This window comes from Lampris incognitus, chromosome 3 (genome assembly GCF_029633865.1).
Source record: "Lampris incognitus isolate fLamInc1 chromosome 3, fLamInc1.hap2, whole genome shotgun sequence".
In the NCBI taxonomy this organism is placed as follows: Eukaryota; Metazoa; Chordata; class Actinopteri; order Lampriformes; family Lampridae; genus Lampris; species Lampris incognitus.
In genome coordinates this window covers 16,299,429-16,313,682 of record NC_079213.1, presented here as the reverse complement: position 1 = coordinate 16,313,682, position 14,254 = coordinate 16,299,429, and the positions used below count along the sequence as shown (strand labels likewise).

The following is a 14,254-nucleotide window of genomic DNA, read 5'->3' as shown; positions in this document are numbered from 1 at the left end:
CCTTGGCCAACGCACTGCTGGTGGGCAGAAGAAGCGGTTCAAAGACCAAATGAAGACCACACTAAAAAGATGTCACATCAACCCCTCTTCTTTGGAGGAACTTGCTTTCTGCCGCACAACCTGGCGCTCTCACATCTCAGAGGGAGTGAAGTACATGGAAAACCAGCGCACACAACACCGTGTAGCAAAGCGTGTGAAGAGGCATGCTCGCAAAGCTACCCCTACCCCCTCCAGCACCACTTTTACATGCCCGGTCTGCAACCGCAACTGTGCATCCAGGATCGACTATTCAGCCACCAAAGGACCCAAAAATAGAAGAAGATGGTCATCATCGGGCACGATGGACAACCAGCAAGCAAGTGTGTGTGTGTGTGTGTGTGTGTGTGTGTGTGTGTGTGTGTGTGTGTGTGTGTGTGTGTGTGTGTGTGTTAAAGCTGCTTGTGTCACTGAAAAATTAAACATCATACAGATACCGTTAACTCCCATCCAGCTTCAAGGCGTTTTCATGTCAGACGTCATCTTCTGTCCCCTGCCTGTCATAACCCTGCACACACACACACGCGCACACCCACACACACACACACACACACACACACACACACTGAATGCAATACAGTAAAGTGAAAATTGTAATAAAAAAACAAATTTTCAATTATATTATTAATTATTAACAGCAGCGTTTTGTGTGTGCACACACAGACACACTTACACACACATGCATGCATACACACACAAACTGAAATTCGCACAAACTCCGAGAAAACATACTCTCAAACACATCAATTATGAATATGATTGAGCATGCATATCACACTGCACACAGACCGAGAGGATGAAAATCTCAGCCTCTCCATCTTCTCTCGCGCATTCAGCACACACATGCGTACACACACACACACACACACACTCACTCACACTTCTTAGGAGCGGTGAAGTGCTTGGTGCTGTAAATCCACCCAGGACTTCATTGGAAAGGCCAGATGACAGATGAGGAGACTAATAGACACTTAATGCTGTCTGCCTGATGGACGGGCCGGCCAGCTGATGAACTGAGAGAGTGAGAAAGAGACAGAGACTAAGTGCAGCAACATAAATGACGAGAGTTAGCGGAGAAGCACAAGACAAAACGTGATAAAAAAACAAAAAAAAATTTTTTCAGTAATTCCTCTTTCAGTTTGTAGGCACAGTACAGCCAAGGGGGATCGATCATTCTAACCCCAACCCACCACCACCACCATCACCCAAGCGCTATACAGGAAAATAACCACAAGGGGGCGATAATGGGTCCAACAGGCACTCCTGTCTTTGACCCCCCAGTCAAATTCAACGGGTCATAACTTCTAAATATCATTTGCCATGCCAGTTGTAGTTTCTAACGTTTGTTTGTAGTGGGTAGATTTAACACCGAGGACTGACTGCACTTCCACAGATAATATGTAAGAGCTTCCTCACTAATTCATGTCAAATTCAATGAAATTCCCTCTCAACTGCATACCTCACATCAGTACTCGCGATAGCAGTCATGCTTTTATTATTTTTCTTTTATTTTTAACACTTAATTAACAATTGCTGCCGTGTAGCGGGGATTCACAATGTTTGGCTGCTGGTCACGAGTTCTTTACTGCAGCGACGCTGAAGTCCAGCAGACCTGGCTGGATGGGACACGCTGGTCGTAGTGACTTACAGTTTTAATGAAAGCTGATCGATACAGACAGAGTAGAGGCAGCATGTAGCAGTAAGACTCTTCCAGACCAACATTTACTTTCACATTTATAGTTTAGCTGATAACCTATAAGAGAGTTGTTGGCGCTGTGTGGTTGCGATAATGAGTGATGTACTCTTACATATCATATTTTTGGAAATGATCTCTCGCGCTATTTCTCAGACTGATAAACGTCTAGTTGCTGGGTAATACTAATTAAAATGGAAACCCGTTAGCGAGGCCTCTGACACACAGAACTTCTCTCCTACAATGGTATTCAAGTGCAAGGCTTACTTTTTTCAAGTTCATATATATTCCATTAATATTAAGCAGAAAAAAAAAATCTGTCCTGAGTAAAACGTGATTCATATCCCTCACTGCATCAGACAGTCTTTCCACCGAGTGAATAGCCGCTGCAGAGAGGATGGCTGGACACAGAGCCTTTTGAGCTGCTTGATAAAAGTGTGCGTATTTGGCAGGAGGACTGGACGAGTCTCGGTGCGCTCCGCCCCACTTTACCGTGAATCGAAGGATTGCAGAGGTTTGGAAAGATGTAAATGAAATACAATTTAGGTCTTGCGTTGAGAATGGCTGTCGTCATAAAAATAAGGATTCAAACCAGCTTGTTATTTAAGCGACAATCTTCCAATGCCAAAAGCGTGCACGAGCATGCACACACACACACACACACACACACGTGCATAAACACACGTGCATGCACAAAACCACACACACACTTTGTCTTGTGTCCAGACATGCATCTACACACGATTAACATGCTAATGCAAAGGCAAAAAACACGTTCGAAGTCCCACATGCGCACATACTGATTGTCACAGAAATGCGTGCACACACGCACATATCTACACACACGGTGTAGGTGATTGTCGTAATTACAGCAGAATCCTTTTGGAGCTTTTATTTCTGTTAAGTAATTAAGAGGAAGAGTGGTACATGACTTGGCATAATTTGTTTCGGGTGCATAATTTATGCTTAGTTGTTCGCAAAACAAGTGAAGAGTGTGTTTTCCTTTGTGTATAGGTACTTAACAGAATGGAGCTGTATGACAACGAATAGATAACTGATGAAATATAATGAATAAATATAAAGTTACAAACAACACCGAGCTCAAACACAGGGAAAGTTCAGACATTACACACATGCACACACACTCACATATATATATATATATATATATATATATATATATATATATATATATATATATATATACAAATTTCTTGGACTGCGAAGTTGTGAGCAGTGTGTGTGTGTGTGTGTGTGTGTGTGTGTGTGTGTGTGTGTGTGTGTGTGTGTGTGTGTGTGTTATATCTTAATGCATGTTCAATAATCCAGGTAGGAAAATCAAAGAAAGTTGAATCAGTTCATCTGGACACAATGTTTATTGATAGATATGTTTCATCACTCATCTAAATGACCTCTTCTGTCTAGACTGACTGCAGGTATCCCCACCCTTATAAACAATACAGTGACATAACGACCGAAACCAACTATCGGCTGCATGTGCAAATATGGGCATGACCATTAACTGGAGTTTCAGTGGTCATGTGTACTATTCACAGAGGATTGGGGAATGTTTGCAATCGGGCCAGTGGCCACTCTTTCAAGGATGAGGATGTGCACATCCTTGATAGGGAGGAACACTGGTTTGAATGGGGAGTCAAAGAAGCCATCTATGTTAAGAGGGAACCCCCATCCCTGAACCGAAGGGGGGGGGGCTAAGAGTACATCTGTCACCATCTTACAATGCTGTGATTTAACCATTCCCCAATCCTCTGTGAATGGTACACGTGGCCATTGAAACTCTGGTTAATGGTCACGGCCATATTTGCATATGAAACTGCTGGTCGGTTTGGGTTGTATTGTTTATCAGGGTGGGGAAACCTGCAGTCAGTTTAGACTGAAGAGGTCGCTTAGATGAGTGATGAAATGTATCTGTCAATAAACATTGTATCCAGATGAACTGATGCAACCTTCTTTGATGTGTGTGCTTATGTGCCTGGGTGCCTGTCATTAGAACAAGACCATTTCCCCTCTCCATCCCTCATGAGGTTTTCTTCCGAACCAGCTTTTGTTTGACTGGTACATTTTGTTCCTGTGTGAAACTGAGCCCCTCCACTTTACCGAGTACCCTGGGCAGTGGATGAACCTCGGGGACTCGGCATAATGATGGAGTTTATTACAGACACTCGCAGATTCACACACAGAGAAACATCCAAACACACACACACAACCACATACATACATGCACCCACACAGTGCACACAGGTGCACATGCGCACACATAATCCGATTTGTCCTACACACACACACACACACACATACTTTGTCGTGCAGAGAAGCAAAATGCACAATCAAAGAAACAAAACACTCACATGGAAGTACACGTGTGCATGTGCACACACAGACACACACCGACATACACACAGAAGGAAATACAGATGGCCTATTTGTGCCAGATCTGATTATGATCTGATTGCTGGCATCCAGATTAGTTAGTGTTAGCTTGGTGCCCGTGAGCAAAAGGGAAAATGATCAGAGGAGCTGCTTGTGCTAATCGCTCTCCAAGCTGCCCTGAAGACTTCATTTTTGCAGGTACAGAGAGCAAAGAATGTTAAATGGCCGTGTATACCCAGCGTTTCGGATTTAAGCAGATGTCTGCCAATCTGTTTCTTCTACACAAAGCCCCCTTTTTGACAGTGCGTTAATTTGTCAGTGCATCTACAAAGTTAGCTGGAATTTGTCCCGGCGCACCGATAAAACGACAAAAATCAAAATGGATGACAAAAGCATGAATCCGTCGTCTTCATCAGGGGTAGCGCACGTAGGACACATCATTTCCTCCTTTCTGCCCTCCTCCCCACTCCATACCCATTCTAACCTCTTCTCGTACCTTCCTTCTCATATCTCTCCGTGTAGGTGGAGGCCATGCGGTGGAGGACGGGCAATCCATCCCTCCCTGCCTCGGTGTGCAGCATACCGTGCCGGGCAGGGGAAAGGAAGAAAGTGGTGAAAGGCGTGCCGTGCTGCTGGCACTGTGAGTGCTGTGAGGGGTATCACTACCAGGTGGGTATCAGACACTGGCTCATTCAACGTTATTCAGATTTCCTTTTTTTTATTTTGGTATTTAAAATGGTGTAGTAAGAAGAGCTATCAGTGACTTTAACAAAGGCCAGTTAACACGTCGGCGTGGGTGTCCAACAAGGTCGTGCATAACTTGACAATTATGTTCTCGTACATTGCTCAATGGGCAGAATGTGGTCCTAGAAAAAACAGATTTGGTGGTTTTCCTTCCCACTGCAAGGCATTGAGTAAAAGTTCCCAAACAATGGCACATATCTAAATACCCGTTTGTTATTTACCAAGGATTTAGACTCCATCCACAGCCTTTTTCCAGATGCCGTATAAGTAAAAACAGAGGACAAACTGTAACAGGTTAAAGGGGTCTCTTCACGCAGATTTCTTAAATTTACTACCCTTATTAATTACCCCCTTTGCGGTGAAGAGTGATAGAAAAACAGCAGTTTAGTTGCCCATCATGCTTCATATCAAATTAGAGCAATTCCCACATACGTGCGTATAAGCCAGCTGTTGTCAAGTGTTGTTTCCTCAAGCATAAAAAAACCAAACCAGCCATGACATTAGACGATGTTCATCAAAGTACACAATCTCCATTAATTTGCTGTGAGACTTACTACCTGTTGACATGCTCAGTGCAGAATTGGGGTTTTGCGTGGCGCCACTCTGTAACATGACCATTACTGAACCGATCGGTGATCGTCCACCTGCAGTGTGTGGAGGCGGTGTGCGGTACCCACTGCAGCAAAGGTCACTGTTCAGCCTTGCTGTGTTTCTCTGCTTATTCACTTGTTCATGCGTTTGTTTGTTTCAGTCGTGCAAATTGACCAAGTACATTTTCCTATTTATTTTACACATTACACATTCAACTATTTCCCCCCCCTTTTATTCCCCAGTTATACTTGGCCAATTACCCTGTGTTCTGAGCTGTCCCGGTCACTGCTCCACCCCTCTCTGCCAATCCGGGGAGGGCTGCAGACTACCACATTCCTCCTCTGATACATGTGGAGTCGCCAGCCGCTGCTTTTCACCTGACAGTGAGGAGTTTCACCAGGGGGATGTAGCGTGTGGGAGGCTCACACTATTCCCCCCAGTCCCCCCCCCTGAACAGGCGCCCCAACCGACCAGAGGAGGTGGTAGTGCAGCGACCAGGACACATACCCACATGCGGCTTCCCACCCGCAGACACGGCCAATTGTGTCTGTAGGGATGCCCAACCAAGATAACACAGGGATTCAAACTGGCGATCTCCATGTTGGTAGGCAATGGAATAGACCGCTACACTACCCAGACGCCCCCACACCAGGGGTGGCTAACCATGTGCCATGGAGAGCCATGTGTATGCAGGTTTTCATTCCAGCCATACTCCACACCAGGTGATTTCACTGATTAGTAGCCCTTCAACCAAAGAGGAAGAATGTATCAGTGAAATCACCTGGTGTGGAGTTGGGTTGGAATGAAAACCCTACACATTCAACTGTTGAGGAAATAGGAGAATGACGAATGTCTAAGTGAGAATAGCAACTAGCTTGTGACTGTGGTAGTCAAGTTACACATTCACTTTGCCAAAAGAGGAGGCCTTTTTTTACATTTTTTATTCCTGGTCTGGGAAATAACTGTGTGACTTGTTCAAGGCTGCGTGTCTGTCATTAGGTCAGTCAAGTCACCTCTGACAAATTGTGTAATTTGAACAAGCACTCTGAATAAACCGCAAAGTAAAGAGGTTTAAAGGTGTGACCACAGTCCGGGGAGCATAGCAGTCTATTCCGTTGCCAACCGACACGGGTCTCGCCGGTTCAAATTCCCGTGTTACCTCCGGCTTGGTCGGGCTCCACTTCAGACACATTTGGCCGTGTCTGCGGGTGGGAAGCCAGATGTGGGTATGTGTCCTGGTCGCTGCACTAGCGCCTCCTCTGGTCGGTCGGGGCGCCTGTTTGGGGGAGGGGGAACTGGGGGAATAGCGTGATCCTCCCACGTGCTACGTCCCCCTGGTGAAACTCCTCACTGTCAGGTGAAAAGAAGCGGCTGGTGACTCCACATGTATCAGGGAAGGCGTGTGGTAGTCTGCAGCCCTCCCTGGATCGGCAGAGGGGGTGGAGCAGTGACCAGGACAGCTCGGAAGAGTGGGGTAATTGGCCAAGTACAATTGGGGAGGAAAAGGGGGGGTGTGTGACCACATCCCTGAAGGGCATGCCAGCTGATGGCTGTGTCAACTGATTTTAAATAAAAAAAAATTGTTTTTAATCAAAAACAAAAGGCATTTAAATACGATCTTGCGGTTGTGTCCTGTCTATGTCGGTGCAGTGAGTGGATGAAGACGGAGTGAGTGAGCGCTCTGGAGATATTTGGTTTGCATATTTGAGCCCTTCAAAGTGTAAAAATAATCAGAAAGCTCCTGCTAATCGACAAGAGTCTCAGTATCAACCCCATGTGGGCCCTAATGTTGTCATGGCTCTTTGTTCAACTTGATATTTCAATGAGAGAGAGGAAACAATTACATGCACCCATGCATGGCATCCATTTGGACTTGTATGTGTAGCAGTGGGGTGGGAAAATTAACAATCTTTATTTATTTAATGTCTTATAACGCCACTGGTTCACAAGACTGGTCCAACAGCTATTTTTTTGTGCTCCCATTGTTACCTTATGCACAAGGAATCATTTGGCTCAATAGGCTGAGTTGTTGTCTCATTCTGATGGACAGACGTTTGTCTCGCTTCATGTATTCCTACAAACATACAGTTTAGAAAGAAAAATTCTGCATCGTGTATCAAACATGCACACATGCACCCAAACAGTATTGGTGTGCATAAGACTGACATGACACCTGTCATAATAACCATGACATGACACAGGCATCCGGGTAGCGTAGCGGTCTATTCCATTGCCTACTAACACGGGGATTGCCGGTTCGAATCCCGTGTTACCTCTGGTTTGGTCGGGCGTCCCTACAGACACAATTGGCCGTGTCTGTGGGAGGGAAGCCAGATGTGGGTGTGTGTCCTGGTCGCTGCACTAGCGCCTCTGGTCAGTCGGGGTGCCTGTTTCGGGGGGGGGGGGTGAATAGCGTGATCCTCCCACTCGCTATTCACCCTGGTGAAACTCATCACTGTTGGGTGAAAAGCAGCGGCTGGCGACTCCACATGTATTGGAGGAGGCATGTGGTAATCTGCAGCCCTCCCCGAATCGGCAGAGGGGGCAGCGACCGGGACGGCTCGGAAGAGTGGGGTAATTGGCCAAGTACAATCGGGGAGAAAAAAGGGAGAAAGGAAAAATAAAACATGACCTGTCATGAACATGAAGGAGTCTTTATGATTGTTTATGACTGCTGTCATTAGTGTCATTAGGTCAATTATATCATTTTTAATACAAAGTTGACATTATTTGAGATGTCTTATTTCAAGCTACAGACACACGATATATAACAAATCAAGCAGCTCTGTCCCACCCGGGTTGCTGCAACAAAGACATCTCAAACAATGTCAACTTTGCATTAAAAATTACATAATTGACCTAATGACACTTAATAGCAACAGTCATAAACATTCATAAAGACTCCTCCATGTTCATGGCGGGTGTCATGTGATGATTGTGACTGTGAATGTGACCCAGTGGGTGAAACCCTCTGTGCTCTCTCTCACTGCCAGGCCTCCGAGTTCACCTGTGAGCTGTGCCCGTACGAGATGCGCCCCGACACCAACCGCACCGGCTGTGTTCCAATCCCCATCATCAAGCTGGAGTGGCACTCACCATGGGCCATCATCCCCGTCTTCATCTCCATGCTGGGAATCATCGCCACTTCCTTTGTCATCATCACGTTCGTCCGCTACAACGATACGCCGATCGTGCGGGCGTCGGGGCGGGAGATGAGCTATGTGCTGCTGACGGGCATCTTCCTGTGCTACGCCATCACCTTCCTGATGATCGCGGCTCCGGATGTGGGCGTCTGCTCCTTCAGGAGGATCTTCTTGGGCCTGGGGATGTGTTTCAGCTATGCCGCCCTGCTCACCAAGACCAACAGGATACACCGCATCTTCGAACAGGGGAAGAAATCCGTGACGGCGCCGAGGTGAAGAGCAGCAGCCACTTCTCTCTCTTTTTCTCTGTGTGTTTGTGTTACGAGTGTGTGTGTGTGTGCATGTGTGTGTATTCCTAGGTATATGTGCGTGTGTGTGTGTGTGTGTGTGTTCCTATGTGTGTGTGTTTCTGTGTGTTTGTATTTGTCATGAGTGTGTGTGTGTGTGTGTGTTTTCCTAGGGGTGTGTGTGTGTGTATGTGTGTGTGCACACGCGCGCACTCATGTGTGTGTTCATGTGCATGCTCATGTGCCTGTGTGCATGACCCATGTTTACATTATGCATGTGTGTCTTGTGCATATGGGATTTCATGGGTGCATTGGCCCACATGATTATTGTGTTGGTGTGTGTGTGTTTGTGTGTGTGTATCCGTGTGTACACACAAGGACGTGTTTCCATCCTTTGTAGTACTCAGCTGCCGTTAATTATTATTCATTATTGTCATCATTTTTCATGAATGATTCATGAGTCATGACCTCATGCACCCATTGTGCCGTTTGCAGTCACAGTGAGTGTCTGAATAAGAGCATCGACCAAACAGCTGAAAAAGTCATCTGGGGTGGGTGTACTTGTACCCAGATTCATCTCTCTTCAGCCTCCCCTTCAGCCCGATGCGGCTCTCACTGCAGCGCTTTATGATTATGGCTGTCCTAAATATCATCATCCTCCATGTTTGTCCCAGTTTGCCACTTTGGCTGTGATGTAATGCGAAAATGGGAATCATAAAAACAAAGCAGCGAGAGGGATAGAGGATGAAATGCAACACAATCAGGAGCGGCGGAGAGGTACCAGAGACGGGTTTTTCACTTTACAGAAAAAAATACGACCTTTTCTCTAAAGAGAGGGTTTTTTGAGGTCTGTTTTAAAAGATGCTGAATATAGAGCTGTCAGGGAAGAGGGAAAGAGGAAGGCCAAAGAGAAGGAGGTTTATGGATGTGGTGAGGGAGGACATGTAGGTGGCGGGTGTGACAGAGGAGGATGCAGAGGACAGGAAGCGATGGAAACGGATGATCTGCTGTGGAAACCCCTAACAGGAGCAGCCGAAAATAGTAGTAGTTGTAGTAGTAGTTTTAAAAGGCATCAGTATCTGAGGTACCCTCCGTTAGACAGATGACGCCCTCCACAGGTGATGAGCAGCCGCAGTATAGACTGACCCACCCCCCGCCCTCCGTGTTGCAGGGTGTAGTCCTCTGCGGGTTGGAGGAGTGGGCTGTTTGTTCTTTATTATCATCTTTTCCCCCGGGTTCATCGCCATTGCATTTTGTCGATGCACATCTGTGCAATTTGCATTGTGTTGCCGGTACCATTTGTCACGGCCATTATCCTCTCCCCTCTCCCTCGCAGCCGGTCCTCCATCTTCTCCATCCAGCGGCTTGTGTGTGGGTGCATGTGTCTGCTTCTATAGCTGAAGTGTTGATTTCAATGGCCTAACAGTCCCATAAACATCTGCATACAATCTCCACTAAGGCTCTGGCAGGAAATGAAACCTAACCTCTGGAACCTGTTTTTTACAACCTGGTCTTATTTTTGTATGTATGTATGTATGTATGTATTTTATTTATTTATTTTTGCCGTCGCGCATATCTGTTGTAATATCGTTTTACTCACCAGCATCATTTTGGAGATTTCTGACACAGGCACTATATATAGCTTTACCACGGCGTCTTATCAGGCACATCAATAAGAGCGTCATACATATTTCAGCGAGTCTGGGTGAACCCAATTTTTTAAACCACATATTTGGAAGAGAACATAAAAGTGCAAGTTAAAAATTTAATGAGCGATTGCATTGTTTGTTTTGTTTTTTGGACCCCCCCCCCTTTTCTCCCCAATTGTACCCGTCCAATTACCCCATTTTTCCGAGCCGTCCCGGTCACGGCTCCACCCCCTCTGCCGAGCCGGGGAGGGCTGCAGACTACCACGTGCCTCCTTCGACATGTAGAGTCGCCAGCCACTTCTTTTCACCCGACAGTGAGGAGTTTCATCAGGGGGACGTAGCATGTGGGAGGATCACGCTATTCCCCTAGTTACCCCTCCCCCACTCGACCAGAGAAGGCGCTAGTGCAGCGACCGGGACACATACCCACATCCGGCTTCCCACCCGCAGACACAGCCAGTTGTGTCTGTAGGGACGCCTGACCAAGGCGGAAGTAATATGGGGATTCAAACCAGCGATCCCCGTGTTGGTAGGAAACGGAATAGACCGCTACACTACACGGACACCCTGCGATTGTCTTGTTGGACTACCTCAACTTGTTCAGCTTGCAGGACTGAGCATCTTATACTTCCTGTACCAGCCATTGATAAAGTAAGAGAAAGTTGTGTACACAGTCAGACTGAGGCGCTACGTTTTTTTCTTGTTGTCAGGACGAGTTAAAGGCTCGTGTTCAGTTGCCCCATAAATCCTCTAGTGGTAGTCCCGTGTCTGTAATCTCTGAAATGAAACCGTGAGTAAAATTATACGTAACACTATCGATATCCCGATGGCAAAAACTGCAAAAATAAGACCCAGGTCGTAAAAACAAACAAAAAATTAACCATCACATGAGATAACACCTTCATCCCTCTCTCCCCCCTCCAGGTTTATCTCTCCAGCGTCTCAGCTCGTCATCACCTTCTCCCTGATCTCAGTCCAGCTGCTGGGCGTCTTCGTCTGGTTCGCCGTGGACCCGCCCCACACCGTGGTTGACTACGGCGAGCAGAGGACCCAGGACCCCTCGGCTGCGCGTGGCGTCCTCAAGTGCGACATCTCGGACCTGTCGCTCATCTGCTCCCTGGGCTACTCCATCCTGCTGATGGTGACGTGCACGGTGTACGCCATCAAGACCCGCGGCGTGCCGGAGACCTTCAACGAAGCCAAGCCCATCGGCTTCACCATGTACACCACCTGTATCATCTGGCTGGCTTTCATACCCATCTTCTTCGGGACGTCACAGTCTGCAGAGAGGGTGAGCGGCTGTTTGATGACTAGTTTAGGACTGTTTGTGGTGTTTCTCTATGTGTGTGTTTGTGCATATGTCGGGCCTAACATGTACACAACAAACATAACTTGTTTATAAAATACAGCTGATGTTTGTGCCCGTCACAGTTTGCAAAGATGGCTTCAGAGTGTGTGTGTGTGTGTGTGTGTGCACGCGAACATGTTCTTACCATTGCTTGTTTGTCTGTGAGAATGAATCCTAAATGTATTATCTGACATTTTGTTGGGGATGTCGCCGTCCTCAGAGAGGGTGTGTGTGTGTGTGTGTGTGTGTGTGTGTGTGTGTGTGTGTGTGTGTGTGTGTGTGTGTGTGTGTGTGTGTGTGTGTGTGTGTGTGTGTGTGACTGACTGAGTAATTGCCGGATGTCCCTTGCATACAATTTGTACCAAGAGGCTGACATTTACTTACATTTTCTTTGGGATATCACAGTCTGCAGAGAAGGAGAGCAGTTATTTTGTAGTGTGTGTGTGTGTGTGTGTGTGTGTGTGTGTGTGTGTGTGTTAATGTGTGAACACAGCCAGCAGTATTCGCCTGACATGTATTCCAGTTTTATTGAGGCTGCTGCGGTACATAGTGAGTTTGTGTGTTTTTGTGCTTTTTCTGTGCGTGTTTGCATGTGTGTATGTGTGTGAGACTGTATGAATTCTACTTAAATTCTCCATCGCACAAATGAAAGGGATTAAATGCAATGCACTAGGACATAGAAAGGGGCTCTCCATTTTGACGGCATTGACACCTGTTTCACCACGTTGGCATTGAAACACTTCCTTAAGTCCCAGGCTGCAGAGTTGTGGCCATAGAGAGGCTGACTGAATGTATTTGTGCGTGTGTGTTTGTGTGCGCATGTCAGAGAGAGTGAGAAGGCAAACTCCATGTAGATGTTTGTTCCCAGCATTCCAAGTTTCTTGGGCTCACCTTTCGTGGCATGACATGTGAAGTTTTGAACCGTTGGTGTCTTGGACGATATCTGTCCTTGTGAACTTGTTGGAAATGCAACAGGATACTTCCTGGAGCTTCAGAGGAACACGTTTCTTTTTGCTGTCAGAAGACACTATCTTGTGATTTACGAGATAGCGGCGTTTAACAATGGAAGCTATCCTAATGGCTTTGAGCCCAAAGCCTGCTGGCTGTCCCAGGTGACTACAAGAGGATTTTCTGTCTTTCTGACTGACTGGATCTGCGCCTCTGTCCGGGCTTTTAGAGGCTTGTTCTGCAAAGCGTCCCCCTCCCGTCGCTGGTTAATTATTGATGAACATATGACGTGTGTATCTTTCAATGAGTTTCTTTCGTCTGCCCGCGTACGTGCCTTTTTTGGTGTATTTGTGTCTGTGTGTGTGAGTGTGTGTCAGTGCATCCCAGACTCAATCCAATAACAGTACTTTGTTGCTGAGCCGGTATGCTGAAATAACACCATCTTAAAGGTTTCAGTGCTGTGGATAATCCCCGAGGATGTACACAGCCGGCTGCCCATATTTGTCTGCATTTTCGAGGCAGCTTCGACTCCTTTTGTACTTTGAGTTGCTTCAAAAAAAAAAAGGAAAAAGTTAACCGAAGTACACAACCATAGAAAATACATCTGCGGGGCGTCCGGGTAGCATAGCATAGCAAATCCCCGTGTTTCCGCTTCTGGTGTGGGGAGATGGCGGCGCGAATTCACGTTTGTAGCGGCCTCACCCAGTACATTCCATGCAGTGTCATTGTCCACGTCTGTGTTTAAGTTGTGTCTTCGTTTGATGGCTGGGAGAGCTAGCGCTGGATCAGCTGGGGGAGCTTGGTCTGATGCATCCCTTGGGCCCAGGGGCAACGGCTCTGCCTGTAGCTGTGCCCGAGGAGGTAACACCGAGAGTGGTCTGACAGGAAGCGGAAGCGGGACAGGCTAAGCTAACTGCTAGCCCATGCAGACCAGCAGTCATCCTGGCTGGCGTTCGTTCCCTTGGACAGTGATATTTTTCTTTTTTTTCTGTTTTTTTTCTTCTTCTTTTTTTTAGTTTGGATATATGTGTTAATTTATAAATATATGTGTTAGTTAGTATGTGTTCTTCAAGTCCTTGTAGTTTTTGGCTGTGTTTTTGTGTTTGTGCTGCACCGCTGTGGGCTGGGAGAAATGATATTTCGTTATCAGAAACAATAAAGTGTTCCTGATTCCTGATTACCTCCGGCTTGGTCGGGCGTCCCTACAGACAGAATTGGCCGTGTCTGCAGGTGGGAAGCTGGATGTGGGTTTATGTCCTGGTCACTGCACTGGCGCCTCCTCTGGTTGGTTGGGGCACCTGTTTGGGGGGAGGGGTAACCGGGGGGAATAGCGTGATCCTCCCACGCGCTACACCCCCCTGGTCAAACTCCTCGCTGTCAGGTGAAAAGAAGCGGCTGGCGACTCCACATGTATCAGAGGAGGC

The 14,254-nt window shown here is 46.8% G+C and overlaps 1 protein-coding gene across 1 annotated transcript in view; it reads left to right on the top strand.

Annotated features, from left to right (window-relative positions):
• grm8a (glutamate receptor, metabotropic 8a) overlaps positions 1–14,254 on the top strand; it is a 497,387-nt gene that overhangs the window by 425,591 nt on the left and 57,542 nt on the right. Inside the window, exons 8-10 of the mRNA XM_056275654.1 lie at positions 4,643–4,789; positions 8,449–8,870; positions 11,459–11,825. Of these exons, the coding sequence (XP_056131629.1) occupies positions 4,643–4,789; positions 8,449–8,870; positions 11,459–11,825 (936 nt within the window). The remainder of the gene's footprint in view (positions 1–4,642; positions 4,790–8,448; positions 8,871–11,458; positions 11,826–14,254) is intronic.